Below are 14100 nucleotides of genomic sequence, written 5' to 3' on the forward strand. Positions count from 1 at the left end.
TCGGAAGACCGGCTGCCGCCGCCACCGCTGCCGAACCACTGCCGCACCATCGCCGGGAGCCGCCAGTGCCAGGGACATTCGCCAAAGGTAAGTCCCATCCTGGGGGGGGGGGGGCGGACCATTTCTCCACTAATTTTGGCCACTAATTCATTTCTCCACTAATTGGCACTCGGCCTCCTGGAGATTCGTGGAGAAATACTCCGCCATCCCTAGCAGGAATCGAAGCATGTGATAGCTACCTTAAGTTTCCTCCAAATATATATATATGTATGTATACACACACACACACACACACACCAGAATACTCTCCCACAATGCTAAATCCTTTTGATGGAGTCCCATCAGGCAGCAATCTGGCAAAAAAAGTGAAACCTAAAATCCATTGTAATGACACTCTTTTGCCAGGATGCACATGATAAGCTGCATCATGAGAATGGCTAGACATTTGGCCTAGTGATTCATCAGTGTCTCTTTTCCACTAATCTGATAAATCAACATTCAAGCATGCCCACAGTCCCAGATTGTTTGGTTAGCTATAAATACAAGCAAACCTGTACCTATTAATGTCACCCGGGTCTCCTGTCTCCATCCCTGCAGCCATTCAGTTAATGTGCATAGGGACTGGAATCTAAATCTTTTTATACAGCTCAGCAAACTGAGGTCCCAGTCTGAACTGAGGCCTCCAGGTACCATTCAGATACACAGAGTAACAATAAATCAGCATCTCCAGCAAACTATATGATTTTATAAGGACAGCAGGCATTTTTACAGCATGCACAATGCATTTGTGACTAAACAGGAGAATGAAATTCAGAAAGAAATTTGGCCAACGGAAAACTTATATGAAAAAAGTTGCTAAGACTCAGATTTGTACAGATGCCTTAACTGATCACCAGATAGTTTGAATCTAGCTTAGTGATGAGCAAATTCACACTTCCGAACTGAGCTGGTCAAAGCAAGCTATTTTCTGAAAGCTATGTTTTTTAAAATTAATTATCTAGCAGACAGTATAGTTATAATCCATCAATACTGCACAAACCAAATAAATCAAAATTAACATCAAAATAAAGATTATATCAAACAATGTTACAAAATCCATTCTAATATTGCCAAAAAAAAAATCTTATCAAAAATAGTATTTATGCCACTTAATATTGCATATACCCATTCTAATATTGCAGAAAACCTACAAAACCTACATGGAAGCTCACTGGGTGACTTTGGGCCAGTCACAGATTCTCAGCCCAACCTACCTCACAGGGTTGTTGTTGTGAGGATACAACGGTGAGGAGGAGGATAATGTAAGCCGCCTTGAGTTCCTTGCGAGAGGGAGAAAGGCGGGGTATAAATGCAATAAATAAATAAATAAAAATAAATATTAAATAGTGCTCAAAGCAGAAAAAAAAACTCCATTTAAATCACTAATAGGGCTATCAAATATAAAATATAAATGATCAATAAGTATAAATATTCATAATCAAGTTTCCTAAATTCATAATAACATCAATAATAGCTAATAGACTAACAGTAATTAAACTGTATTAAAAACACATTAAGACAGCAATCCTATGGTTCCTGGGAGAGAGTCCCAACAATCATAGGCTTGCCTGTAAAATCCTTCTGAGGTCAGAGACAGTGCTCCAACCTTGGAAGGGGGGGGGTTGAGGATCCGATCCCTCTCCCCTGCCACCTTGCAGCTGGCACAGAGAGAACCATGCCAGCTGCCTCTCTGAGGTTGGAAACAGGACCTCAGAGTATGGGAATGGTGGTGTTCTGGGGGGAGAAGAGGAGACTGGTGAGGCCAGGATATCAATTATCATAACCGTCTTCCAGCCTCCTTTCTTCTCCCTCCAAAGCATCCTCACCAGACAGCCTAAAAAGCCCATCTAGTGAAATCTGCAGGGTGGGAGGACAGGGAGGTGAAGATCACCTGCACTGCTCCATTGTATGACTGCATGCCTACAAGTTTGGGGGCTTGTGATCAATCCTATCAATTATGCCCTAATACTATTTATAAAGGGGTGGAAGGTTTACCAGCGATAGCTCTCACTTTAGAATTCCAGAAGACTCTGGAAGGCCCTCATTCTCTCTCAGATTGATGGATTATTATTTATTACTGATGGCTGAAAAGTCATCAAGGGGGTGTACAACAATTTAAAACAATAAAACATTAACGTAATAAAAATAAGAACACTAAAAACAGTAAGACATGGAAACATGGGCAGAGCTATCACTTCTCAGACAGCATCTGAGAATCCATAGGATGGTGTGGACCCCCCCTCCCACCTCCCTGACACAGACACAGATATGATTTCAGGATTTTTCTACACACACCCTTGCAGTCGTCAGGGAAAGTATCATAGTGGTTTCTCTTCCAAGGATGCAACAGTGTCCTCAGGAGAGGGGGGGGGGCAAAATGGGGACATTCTGGTGGGCAGGGAGGGGAGGGAGGAGGAGAGACTTGGAGCCGCTCAATCCAAGAGCCTGTCCATTGCTGCCTCCACCCACCACTGTCTGCTAAGTTGGGTAGACAGGCTGAGAGGTACAGCTAGCTGTGAATGTTTAAAATGGAGGGATAGGGTTGCTGTAAAAAAAACCCTCCATCCTCCTCCTGCCCTGCCTAGTTCTTGCTGAAAGGGCTTTTGATAGATAGAGGGCTTCGAGACCAGAACCCTCTGTCTACTGAGCATCAATCCCTTAGGATTACACTCTAAAATAACTATATAATGTAAAGGACTAAATTAAAAAGATTTGTTTTTGTACCCTTTTAAAAGCAAAGAGAACGAGGTCCAATAATCGTTCTTGAGGGAGTACATTCTTTGGGAGCAATACCAGAGAAAGCCTTTTTGCACATGCCTGATAAATGGCACTGCAGGTAACAGTGTCCTCAAGAGGACCTCTCCTGCAAATCCTAATAAACAGGCAGATCCGTGATGAGACAGGCAGTCCCTTAGATAGCCAGGTCCTGAGGCATTTAGGGCTTTGAAGGTTAGAACCAACACTTTGAACTGAGTCCAGGAAGCGATTGGCAGCCAGTGCAGTTTTTTCAAAACAGGTGTTATATGATCCCAGTATCATGCACCAGTCAGCAGCCTGGCTATCACATTGTGCACCAGCTGAACCTTCCAGGCACTCTTCAGTTGGGACATGCCCCATTTATAGTGCACTGCAGTAGTACAAACATGATGTAACCAAGGCATTGATTACAGTTGCCAAGTGAGACCAACTCAGGAAGGGTTGCAGTTGACGCACTAAGCATAAGTGTGCAAACACAATCCTTGCCATTGCCGCCACCTAACAATCCCGGGACACCGTAGGATCAAGGAGCACTCCCAAGCTATGGACCTGATCCTTCAAGTGGAATGAAACCTCTTCCAGAACAGGTTCTGTGTGTATATTTATTTTTTCTTGCTTCCTATGTATATACCATAACATTTTATTCAGTTTTACCAAATCTCACATCTCAATGTACCATTCTCTTACTTGAGGCCCCTCTCCCCTTTTCTAGACTTTTGTATATATTATTCCTGCTGCCGAGAATATCATGTGAAAGATAGTCTCTTTCTGTTTTGGATCCACAGTAACACCCATCAAAAATATTAATATAAATATTTGGTGATCCAAAAGAAGAGTAATGTTTAAAATTCAATAGCTATGTCCAGTTTCAAAGTTTTGACCTCATCACGCTCCCAATGACATCATGGAAAACATGACAGAATCCCAACTTCTCTGCCCAATTGCAATTCATTCTGGGAGCAATATCATTTCTCTTGTGCTAGATCCAAGGGGTGAAGGAAGTGCTCAGTTTAAATTTGGAGTCAGAGAAGACTTTTGAGGGAAACTGCTGCTCAGTTTATAATGCAGCCAAGCATTATAAGCTGCACAAGTTCAGTGGTTTATACATTATCATGAGTTTGGTGAGCAGTGAAGTGGCCAAGTTTGCTGACAGCACCAAATTATTTAGGCTGGTTAAAACAAAAACAGACAGCAATGAGCGCCAAAATGATTTCAGCAAACTGGGGAAAGGGCATTAAAATGGAAAATATGGTTCAATGTAAGCAAGTGTAAAGTGATGCACATTGGGGCAAAAAACCCTAACTTCACATATATCCTGATGGCTGTCAGTGACTGACCAGGAAAGGACCATAGGGTTGTATAGGGATGTATGAGAAATTTGTTTAGTTATTTTTTTTTTTTTAACCAGAATTCACTCATTTTTTATTTATTTATTTACAGCATTGATATACCGCTCCACATCTAGCCAGATTCTGGACTCATAAAAGATAAAGTGATAAAAGAATAAAACTCCATGTTAAAAATTATTATTATTAATTATTATTATTATTATTATTGTTATTAAAAACAGAATTCCAATAAAAACCTTGGGTAGTCAGTCAAGGAGCACTCCTGAAATAAAGATGTTTTCAGGAGGCACTGGAAACAACACAATGTTGGCACCTGCCTGATCTCCAGAGACAGGAAGTTCCATAGAAAGGGGGCCACCACACTGAAATGTCATTCCTGGGTGGACTCCAATAAGGCCATAGGTCCATGAAGGACCACCAAGATGACCTCAGTGATCAGGAAGGTTGATAAAGAGGGAAGGTGCTCTCTCAGATACCCTGGTCCCAAGTTGTTTAGGGCTTTATATACTAGTATCAAAATCTTAAACCTGGACTGGTAGTGAATAGGCATCCAGTGCAGTTCCCTCAGCAAAGGAGTTGCATGCTGAAAAGGGGCAGCTCCCGACAACAGCCTATCTGGCAATAAGCCTATCTCGCAGACCCGGGAACCACTCACCCACAGAATCCATCTTGCCAGGATTCAACTTGAGTTTATTGGCCCGCATCCAACCCATTAGTGAGTCTAGACACTGATCCAGGACTTGCACAGCCTCACCTGGTTCAGATGTCACAGGGAGATAGAGCTGTGTGTCTGATGGCACTTGGCTCCAAATCCCCTAATGACCAACCTCAGCGGCTTCATATAGATATTGAACAACATTGGGGACAAGATGGTACCCTACAAAACCCCATATCTCAATTGCCAAGGAGGCGAGGAGTGGTCACCCAGTGCTACTATCTGAAATTGACCCCACAGGTAAGCCTGGGATCACTGTAACACAATGCCTCCAATGCCCATCCCACGGAATCGATCCAGGAGGATACCATGGTCAATGGTATCAAAAGCTAAAGAGAGATCAAGCAGGGTTGCACTTTCCCTGCTCCTCTCTCAGTAAAAGTTATCCATCAGGGCCACTAAGGCTGATTTGGTTTGCACCTCTTGTACCAATTTGGTCTATACCAATTTGCAGTTCATGGACATAATGCAGAGATCTGAACAGACTTGAAGTCCATACATTTTTGAGTTTGCACTGCAATCATGCCACACAAAAAGATATGTTAGAAAAATTAATACATTTGAAAAATGCAAAAAAACCCCCAAACCTATGCTCACAATCTGATATAGATATGAGTCAGATTGAGCTTTGAGATGGAAATCAGGGAACACTGATGAGCTTGAGTTTCACTGATTTGCACTTCCCTAGGATTGTGGTGGATAGCTTGATGAAAACATCAGCCCAGTGTGCAAGTGTGGTAAAACAGGCAAACTCCATGTTGGGAATCATTGGGATAAGAATAAAAAATAAATACTTTTTTCAGGTGCCAGGTGAAGACCCAGCATCTTAGCATTTCCCCAGTATTTTAGCATTATAGTCTTTTAACTTTGCTGTTTTAAATCTGTTGCTGTATTTCAAATCTCTACAATGCTGCTAGGTTTTATTCTGGTTGCATTTTTATACCATAGTTTTAAGCTTTTATATTTTATTAGGGGTGTGTGAAATACTTACCCCGTTCTAGCTGGCAGTCCGCGGTGTGGGGGGGGAGGCGATCCGTCCCTCCCCCCAGAATCCTCCCTGGCCACAGCTGGACTTCCGGTTGCTGCTGGGCTGTGGCCGCAGATGGCGGCCGCTACGCCAGCTGCCATTTGCGTCCCGGCCAAGCCGTGATAGGCTACGTAAGTATCTATGTAGCCTATCATGGCAAAAGGCAGGGATGCAAATGGCGGCCTGACAGCAGCTGGAAGATGACCCAGAGCCGCCACCGCCGCTGTGTGAGCCGCCGCCAGGTAGGTCCATTCCGGGGGGGATTTGGGGGGTGGCGGGGGGTAGTCCGTTCTGCCATGGGCTCTGGGGGCCCAGATTTTAAAGAATCAGGCCTCACTGGAATCCATGGAGGAATTCTCCAACATCCCTATATTTTATATTGTTTTTAGGGATGTACGAAAGTCACTTACCTTTTGACGAAATGTGATTCAAGGTGGGGGGGAGGCGCCCCATCCCTCCCCCCAAAATTCTGGCCGGGAGGAGGTGCCCCATCCCTCCCCCCCAAAATTCTGGCCGGCGGGAGGCGCCCCATCCCTCCCCCCCGAAATTCTGGCTGGGGGGGAGGCGCCCCGTCCCTCCCACCGCGAATCCTGGCCGGCCAGTCTGCAAATGGCGGCGGCCGTAGCCGCTGCTGTTTGCGTCCCTGCAGTCAGCCGTGAATGGCTACGTAAATATTTACATAGCCTATCACGGCTGAGTAAAAAAAAAACACAAAACCGCGCGTACGCAAATGGCGGCGCCCATGGGTGCCGCCATTTGTGTTCCTTATTTTGGCACGTCTAGTAAACATTTATTATTTATTATTATTATTATTATTTATTTATTTATTTTATTATTATTAGTGCCTTATTTTGGCACTACGTAAACATTTACGTAGACTACGGCAAAAATAAGGGGAACGCAAATAGCGTAGATGCTACGCTATTTATGTTCCCCTTATTTTCGCCGTAGCCTACGTAAATGTTTACATAGACTAGACATGCCAAAATAAGGAATGCAAATGGCGGCGCCCATGGGCGCCGCCATTTGCGTACGCGTGTTTTTTTTTTTGCTCAGCCGTGGTAGGCTACGTAAACATTTACGTAGCCTATCACGGTATTTTTTTAAAATCTAGCCCTGATAGGCTACGTAAATCTTTACATTGCCTATCACTTTTTTTGTTTTGTTTTGTTTTTTTACTGGAAATGGCGGCGGCGGCACCCGATCGGAAGACCGGCCGCCGCCGCCGCCGAACTGCTGCCGGAGCCACTGCCGCCAGGGAGATTCACCCAAGGTAAGTCCCATCCCGGAGGGGGGGCGGGGGGGCAGACCATTTCGCCACCGATTTCGGGGCGAGAATCTCCCCGAGATTCATGGCGAAATTCTCTGACACCCCTAATTTTTATTCTGTCCTTTGTCCTTTTCATTTTTGTGAACTGCCCAGACAGCTTTGGCTATGGGGTGGTATAGAAATATAATCAATAAAAAATAAAAGTGCTAATATTATAATGCCTTTATACAAATATATGGTGCAATCATACTGGAATAATATGTACAGGATATTGTAGAGACAAGGGCAACCCAAATGATCAAGGGGCTGGAGTAATTCCCCTATGAGGAAAACTTACACCATTTGGGGCTTTATTACTTAGAAAAAAGGCAAGTTCAGGGGAGGGGGGATGACAGAGGTAAAAAATTATGCCTGCTGTGGAGAAAGTGGATGGGGAAACATTTTTCTCCCTCTCTCATCATACTAGAATCTGGAGTCATCCAATGAAGCTGAATGGTGGGAGATTCAGGACAGATAAAAGGAAGTCCTTCTTTGCACAGCACACACGTAGTTAAACAGACTTTGGAATTCACAATCACAAGAAGTAGTGGTGCCGAATAACCTGGATGGCTTCACAGAGGGATTAGACAAATTAATGGAGGATATCAATGGTTCCTAGTCATTATGGCTATATATAGTACCTCCAGTAACAGAGGCAGTACAACTTTGTATTATTATTCTTATTTTATTATTTTTATAGAATTTATAAACTGCTCCACACTGACAGATATTGGAGCAGTGTACAATAAACTGAAACATAAAACACAAAAAAAGGGAAAGTGAATCAGCAAAGCCAAATGAGGTTGGGGAGCCATTTCCCAAAACTATTTCTCCTTGAGTTAGTGGGCCAGTTTCAAATATACCTGATTGAATCACTGTTTCTCACCAGCTCTAGGGGGCATCTCAGACTAGAGGGGGGGGGTGACAGTAATACTGGCCCGCATAGCAGGGTTGTTGTAAGGATTACAAGATAATGTAAGTGAAGGAAAATGCTATTATTATCATTATTATTGTTGTTGTTGTTGCAAATTTTATGCATTTTTTCTACATCCAAGTAGGAAAACCAATATGCATGAATTCACCCCCAGGGAACTTCATGAAAGTGTATTATAACCAGCAAGTTTTCTCTTGCATTTTTTTTTTTTACTTTTAGTAACAATTAGCATAAAGTGGTTGCTCATCCCATATCACTTGTAGGCCAGTTGCTGGTGAACACGAGTGGGAGGATGCTGTTGTGCTCATGTTCTGCTTGTAGGTTTTTCATAGGCATCTTGTTGGCCACTGTGTGAACAGAATACTTCACTAGATAGGCCTACTGGAACCCTGAATCTCCCATGATTTAGCCCCACTGGATGCCCCCAGTTTCTAGTATTATGAGAGAGGGAGAGGTGTCCTGCCAACTTTCTCTACACCGTGCATAATTTTATACACCTCTATTATGTCCCACCAATTACTTGCCTTTCTTCTAAGTGAATAAGTCCCAATCATTGTAACTGTGCCTCATAGGGGAGCTCCTTTGATAATTTCTGTTGCCTTTTCTGCTTGCATTCATGAACTGAACATAATTTCCCAGAGAAGTTCTTCTACAGCTCACAACATAAAATAAGAGTCTGTAGATGCATGGAACAGGCTTTTCATTTTAAATCTATTTTTGTCCCACTTCTGGATGCTAATCACAGCTCTAAGCAAACATCCTCAGACATTTCTTTTTCAGGCTTTATGTTCTGATGGACAAGCCTAGGGATGCTACCAGACATTGGCAGAAAGAAACAATGTTGTCCCCTGAGCTGCCTTGACTATGCTTTGGGAAGCTTCCCAGTCAAATGGCCTATAGCATATGTCAAGGCTTTCATTATAGTTTCTGTTATAGTTTCTCCTCAGCCTAGCCTGTCTTTGCTTGACCTCTTTAGCTTATAGAGACATTTTCTTGCCAGAAGACTCTGTTAAATGTCAAAACTTGGGATTGCAGTGTTGCTTATTAATTTGAAATAATATTCTAAAAGCTAAGGACACCACCAACAAATTACACACACTGGCATCTCTAGCCTGAAACCCCAACTGGGATAGAACTCTTTCCAGAATTGGATGGATCTAGGCCCATTCTTAAAATAGCTAGATGCCTACCTTGGGGACATCCTGGTCTGTGCTAAGTCTACAACTCGGATGCCTCCAAGCCTTTAATGTGCCAAGGGAAAATAGTAAACACCCATCGCTCACTGTGTCAGAAACATTAGCACATCGAGCAGAAGCCTAAGTATGGCCCAAAGAATCTCTCAGACTGCTCTAGCCACCACCACCCCACCACCCTGCTCACAAGCTCCAGAGCTTATGATGCATGGAGAGCAGAAAACTTTTTGGAATGGAATCAATTGCCAACAACTTTTGTATTTCTAATTTTTGTAACTCGCTTCTCTCTTAAGACCAAACTATATGTATCTTGATTCAGAAAGACTTCCCCAAATCAGTGATGATATATGAAAAGCTGCAATAGTTTCTGTGGTACATGACATTTTCCTAAATCCAGATCTTGATGACTGGTTGCAACATTCTATACAAAGAAAACATGGAATGCGTCTTTTATAGATTTCATTTTGTGCAAAACAATGTTTCAGGTGATATGTATGTCCTTCCGGTATGAAGAAAATGTTAATGGCCCTTTGAGTATGGGGCATGCTAAACAAATCAATGAAAATATGTCCGTGCTCTACCTTCATAATGGCCATTTTTAGATAAGGCAAGGTGAACTTAGTAACATAACAGAATTTAGAAACAATTTGGTGAATGGAAGAACATTCTGTTCACTGCTGTGAAAAAGGTTGTTACATTTTGTTTCAAAGCCCCAGGCAGACATTAGTGAAAATGTCCATGGAACCTAAATGTTGCCTCAGTGCTAGCACCAAAAAATTGTAGCAGAAAATGTGTCACCCGTTGATCACCTTTTTCTCCGATTCATAGGATTGTAACTTTTCAGCACTCTTGTAAATGAACAGAAATAATGCAATAGGAGAAGACTTGATAAGCAAACATCTGCCACAGAAACAGAATTGCAAACGAAGCAAAGAAATAACCTCAGTATTACTTTATGAAAAGAGAGGTACCAGAGCTCAAACATTTTTGGAGTTAACATAGCTGAACTTAGGGCAAGAATATGGTACACAGGAGGTGGGCTTCCCCCACACTGGTAGTTTTCCCAGGTGCAGCTGTCAAAGCCAGCCAAGAATTGTTGAAGGCTTACAGGCAGCTCTAATCCCTGCCTACCTTTGACAAAAATTTCATTCCTGTTCGGAAATCATGCAAACATGTCCCATTTGTAACCCCAAATGCGAACAGGAATGCAATTCTTGGGAAATTTTCACTATTTTCCAAACTTGCGTTCATGTTCAAAAGTGCACACTTGTGCACTTCCAAATATGCACAGTTGTGCAAATCCCCCCAAATCCACATTTTCAGGCTTTAGTTTATGGGGGAAATGCGCATTTTTCCCAATAAAAAATGCACATTTTTCCCAATGGGGGTGGGAGGTGGGAGAGACACTGGCATTTGGGAACCTGAACAAGGCAAAATGAACATTGAGGAAGAGTTTGGAGAACCTCAACAAACTCGAACATTGCATGTTCATCCATCCCTACTATTGACAACTTCATGCGGTCAGAAGAGGTAGATGTGGATCTTCTTCTGGCTGTAGAAAGCAATCATTTTCACCTGAGATCACAGGAGAGGGATAAACTTGAATTTTAATCCTAATTGGAAAAGGAATTGGGAGTTTGCAATGCTCAGTTCTTCTCTGAGGTAAGCATTATGGGCCTCGAAATTTCATATCTGGGTCTAAGGCTTCCTGGCATCTCACCCTCATTTCAACTAAGCCCTATAACATAGAAAAATACACATCTATCCACTGACACACATACCAATGCAATGGGTCTCTTTCCCTAGCTGCTGTCTTTTCAATCTAACCTGGTTTTAATTTCCACTATTGTCCCCAGTGCGCTAACTGCATATGCTACTTTCATGTACCCAGAGCAGTGGGGAAAGCTGCAATCTGAATATAAGCACATTCTCTTTTGTACTGAATACATATGAGATAACAAACAACATATTTGTGACAATCCTTAACATCCTATTGTGAGATTAATTTGAACACAGATAAAACAGCCAGGCCAGACACTAGTTGCCATGAGGGATGAAATATGAGGTCTGTTATTGGGTTTTACCTGGAATTCATCTTTTATTTGGCTGGAATTCGTCTGTGGATCCAATCTGCTGATGTTGTAATATATGGATCTGAATTCACAAACAGGGATGGCTGTGTTGCCACAAAGGCATGCTTCCAGAATGGCATCATGAACAAAGACATATTGCTCCTACACAGCAAGAAGTTGAACATTCATCATTGCCAGGCTTTTCAAGAGCTATCTTATGCATCCCACTTTAAGAAAGGAATTCCCAACAACCCCACTCAGAGGTCTCAGGTCAATAAGTAAAGCAAAACCATTCTTTCTCCAACAGTGATGAATGAAGTATTACATTTTACCATCATGTGTATGTTATGCGAATGAAAAAGAAAAGGGGTTTTCCTCCTCACCAAAATTAAACTCAGAGAAAACACATGCCAAATATGTGTATGTGGGCAATGGGAGGATATATTAAAGAAGAAGTATATAGCTTATCAGCATTTGGATAGGTGGAACAAATGCATATTGATCTGGGTTCGCATGACACTGGGTTCGCATGAGTTAATTAATCCATGATGAGCTGTGGTGCCTTCAGCTGCCACTTTGCATATCCAACTCCTATTTGGGGATTGTTGTGTCATGCGAACCTGGTGAGTGTGAGTTATGCAAGGGTTAAACAACCCTCATATGACCCTCGCATAACCTACACTCATCGGGTTCACATGACACAACAATCCCCAAATAGGAGTGCACTACTATGCAGTGTAACTTGTTAACCAGCCTGAACAACCCAATAAAAAAACATGGGTTCTCAAGGTGGCTTTTTTTGAGAAAATAAGCAATACCACATGGTTAACAAGCCACCCTGGCTGTGTGCAGACAACATGTTAACTCACAGTTCAACAAACAACCTATGGTTCAAAACAACCCACACTCAACCACTGAGTGTGGGTCAGCGTGTTGTATGAACAGCTTCACTAAGTGAACAAATGCTTTTCTTGGTCCTTATCCATCTTGAGCATTATAACTGAGTCTATTGATCGATGTCTATTCTATAGCACGATCTATGTACATGGCACTTCACGTTCTACAAAATGTAACTACAATTCCAGCTTTACATGTTTAATTGCCAAGTCAGGGCCTGATTTTAGATTAAAATAATCTAAATGAACATAGACTTCAATTCTGTAAAATAGTCTACCTACAAAATACTTTACCTGGTTTTTAAATTGGTGATAGTTAAGTGTTCTGAGAACACAATTACAATCTCTAAAATAAGGCTCATTTCATTCATTAATATGTAGAGGCAAACCTAGGTTTGCCACCAAATGTCTGTTCAGCAGGTAGTTGCATCCCAATCAGTATATCTGTATTGTGTGAGGCACGTTTGCAAACCATGTTTGTCGCAATCATGCCTTATGCAAACTCAGCATATCTTAGGTGTATGACTACAATTGTAATGTGTGAAGTAGCTATAAGACATCCTTCCTTGCTGGGGGTGGGTAGGCATAGGCTAGATGATCATGTGGATCATCCAAACATTGCAGCCATAATAGATATATTCACACCATTGCCTTCTGTTCCATTCAATAGTCTAGAGCCATCTGTAAGTGCTGAGCTCTTTCTTGGGAACAGGCTAGAAAGCAAGAAAAAAACCCTCACACCTACCTCTGTCTGCACCAAGTTGACCCTCTGAGATCGCAGCTCCCGCACACAGTTAAATATGTCTACCACACCTTCGTTCTCCGCCATGTCAAGCATGATGTCAATGGCAATAAAACACCCTGTCCTCCCAGCACCAGCACTGAAGGAGAGGTGGAAAGAAGAACAAGGACCTGATCAATGGACTGTGAAAAGGCAGAGCATTCAGAGGGAGGCAAAAACAAGTGTTGTAAATGCAGCTGTCTTCTTTCATTAGTCCCTCTCTGCCCCAAAGGTCTGGGCCTCATAGCTGTGCAACCATTGCTTTTTGGGGAGGGCAATGCCAGGAAACCTCAGGAAAGAGGAAGGTACAGAGATACAGAGAGAGAGGGAGAGAGCAGAAAATAAAATACCAAGATTGTACCCTAAATTAAAACAGACACAGTATATATCTCCAGGGCTTGGAAGAGCAGACAGAGAATTTAGTTATTTTGGCAAGCAGAGCAATAGGCATATTCAGAAGATCTATTTTGAATTGAAAGGGTCTTTCTTGAACTATATCTTTTAAAAGCAAACTTCCCATTGCTTCCAGAGGGAAAGAAAAGCTTGAAGCTTCGAACTGCAACTTTCCTCCTGCACTTTGCCCATCTGGTTATTCAGATCATACAGGTAGAGACTGAAACCTTGTCTCATGATGTTTCAAAGCAAATGTCTCACTATTCTGAGTATCTGGGATATCTAGACTTCTTCCCCCCAAATTATGTACTTGTTATCCATAGTAGTCTCGATTCTGTAAAGAGGACAAGGTGTTTGCCATTGTGCTGAGTGCACTGATTCATCTTGACAAACTTTCAGAAGCATGGACTCCTGAAGATATGGTGCTATCTTCACCCAGCACAATCATATGGAGGGGCCTCATTTGTGGGCTTTGCTCCTGCTAGGCCCAAGGAACTACTGGATTCTGCAAGCTCTACAGCAGCCATGATGGACTAAGTTAGATTTCAACTATGGAAAGTTTCAGCTCGGTGCAAGCTGCTTGGAAATGTGGCTGAATCTTTGTGACAGCCAATGTGTGACCCACCTTGGCATCT

General features: G+C 42.5%; 1 protein-coding gene across 1 annotated transcript in view; it reads right to left on the reverse strand.

Annotated features, from left to right (window-relative positions):
- Window positions 1–14100, reverse strand: part of PTPRT (protein tyrosine phosphatase receptor type T) — an 838546-nt gene that overhangs the window by 25683 nt on the left and 798763 nt on the right. Inside the window, exons 29-30 of the mRNA XM_084851682.1 lie at window positions 13037–13172; window positions 11408–11557 (exon numbers count right to left, since the gene is read on the reverse strand). Of these exons, the coding sequence (XP_084707808.1) occupies window positions 11408–11557; window positions 13037–13172 (286 nt within the window). The remainder of the gene's footprint in view (window positions 1–11407; window positions 11558–13036; window positions 13173–14100) is intronic.

Source organism: Heloderma suspectum, chromosome 4 (assembly GCF_057233095.1).
Source record: "Heloderma suspectum isolate Gila_16-S chromosome 4, 16-S_ref, whole genome shotgun sequence".
NCBI lineage: Eukaryota > Metazoa > Chordata > Lepidosauria > Squamata > Helodermatidae > Heloderma > Heloderma suspectum.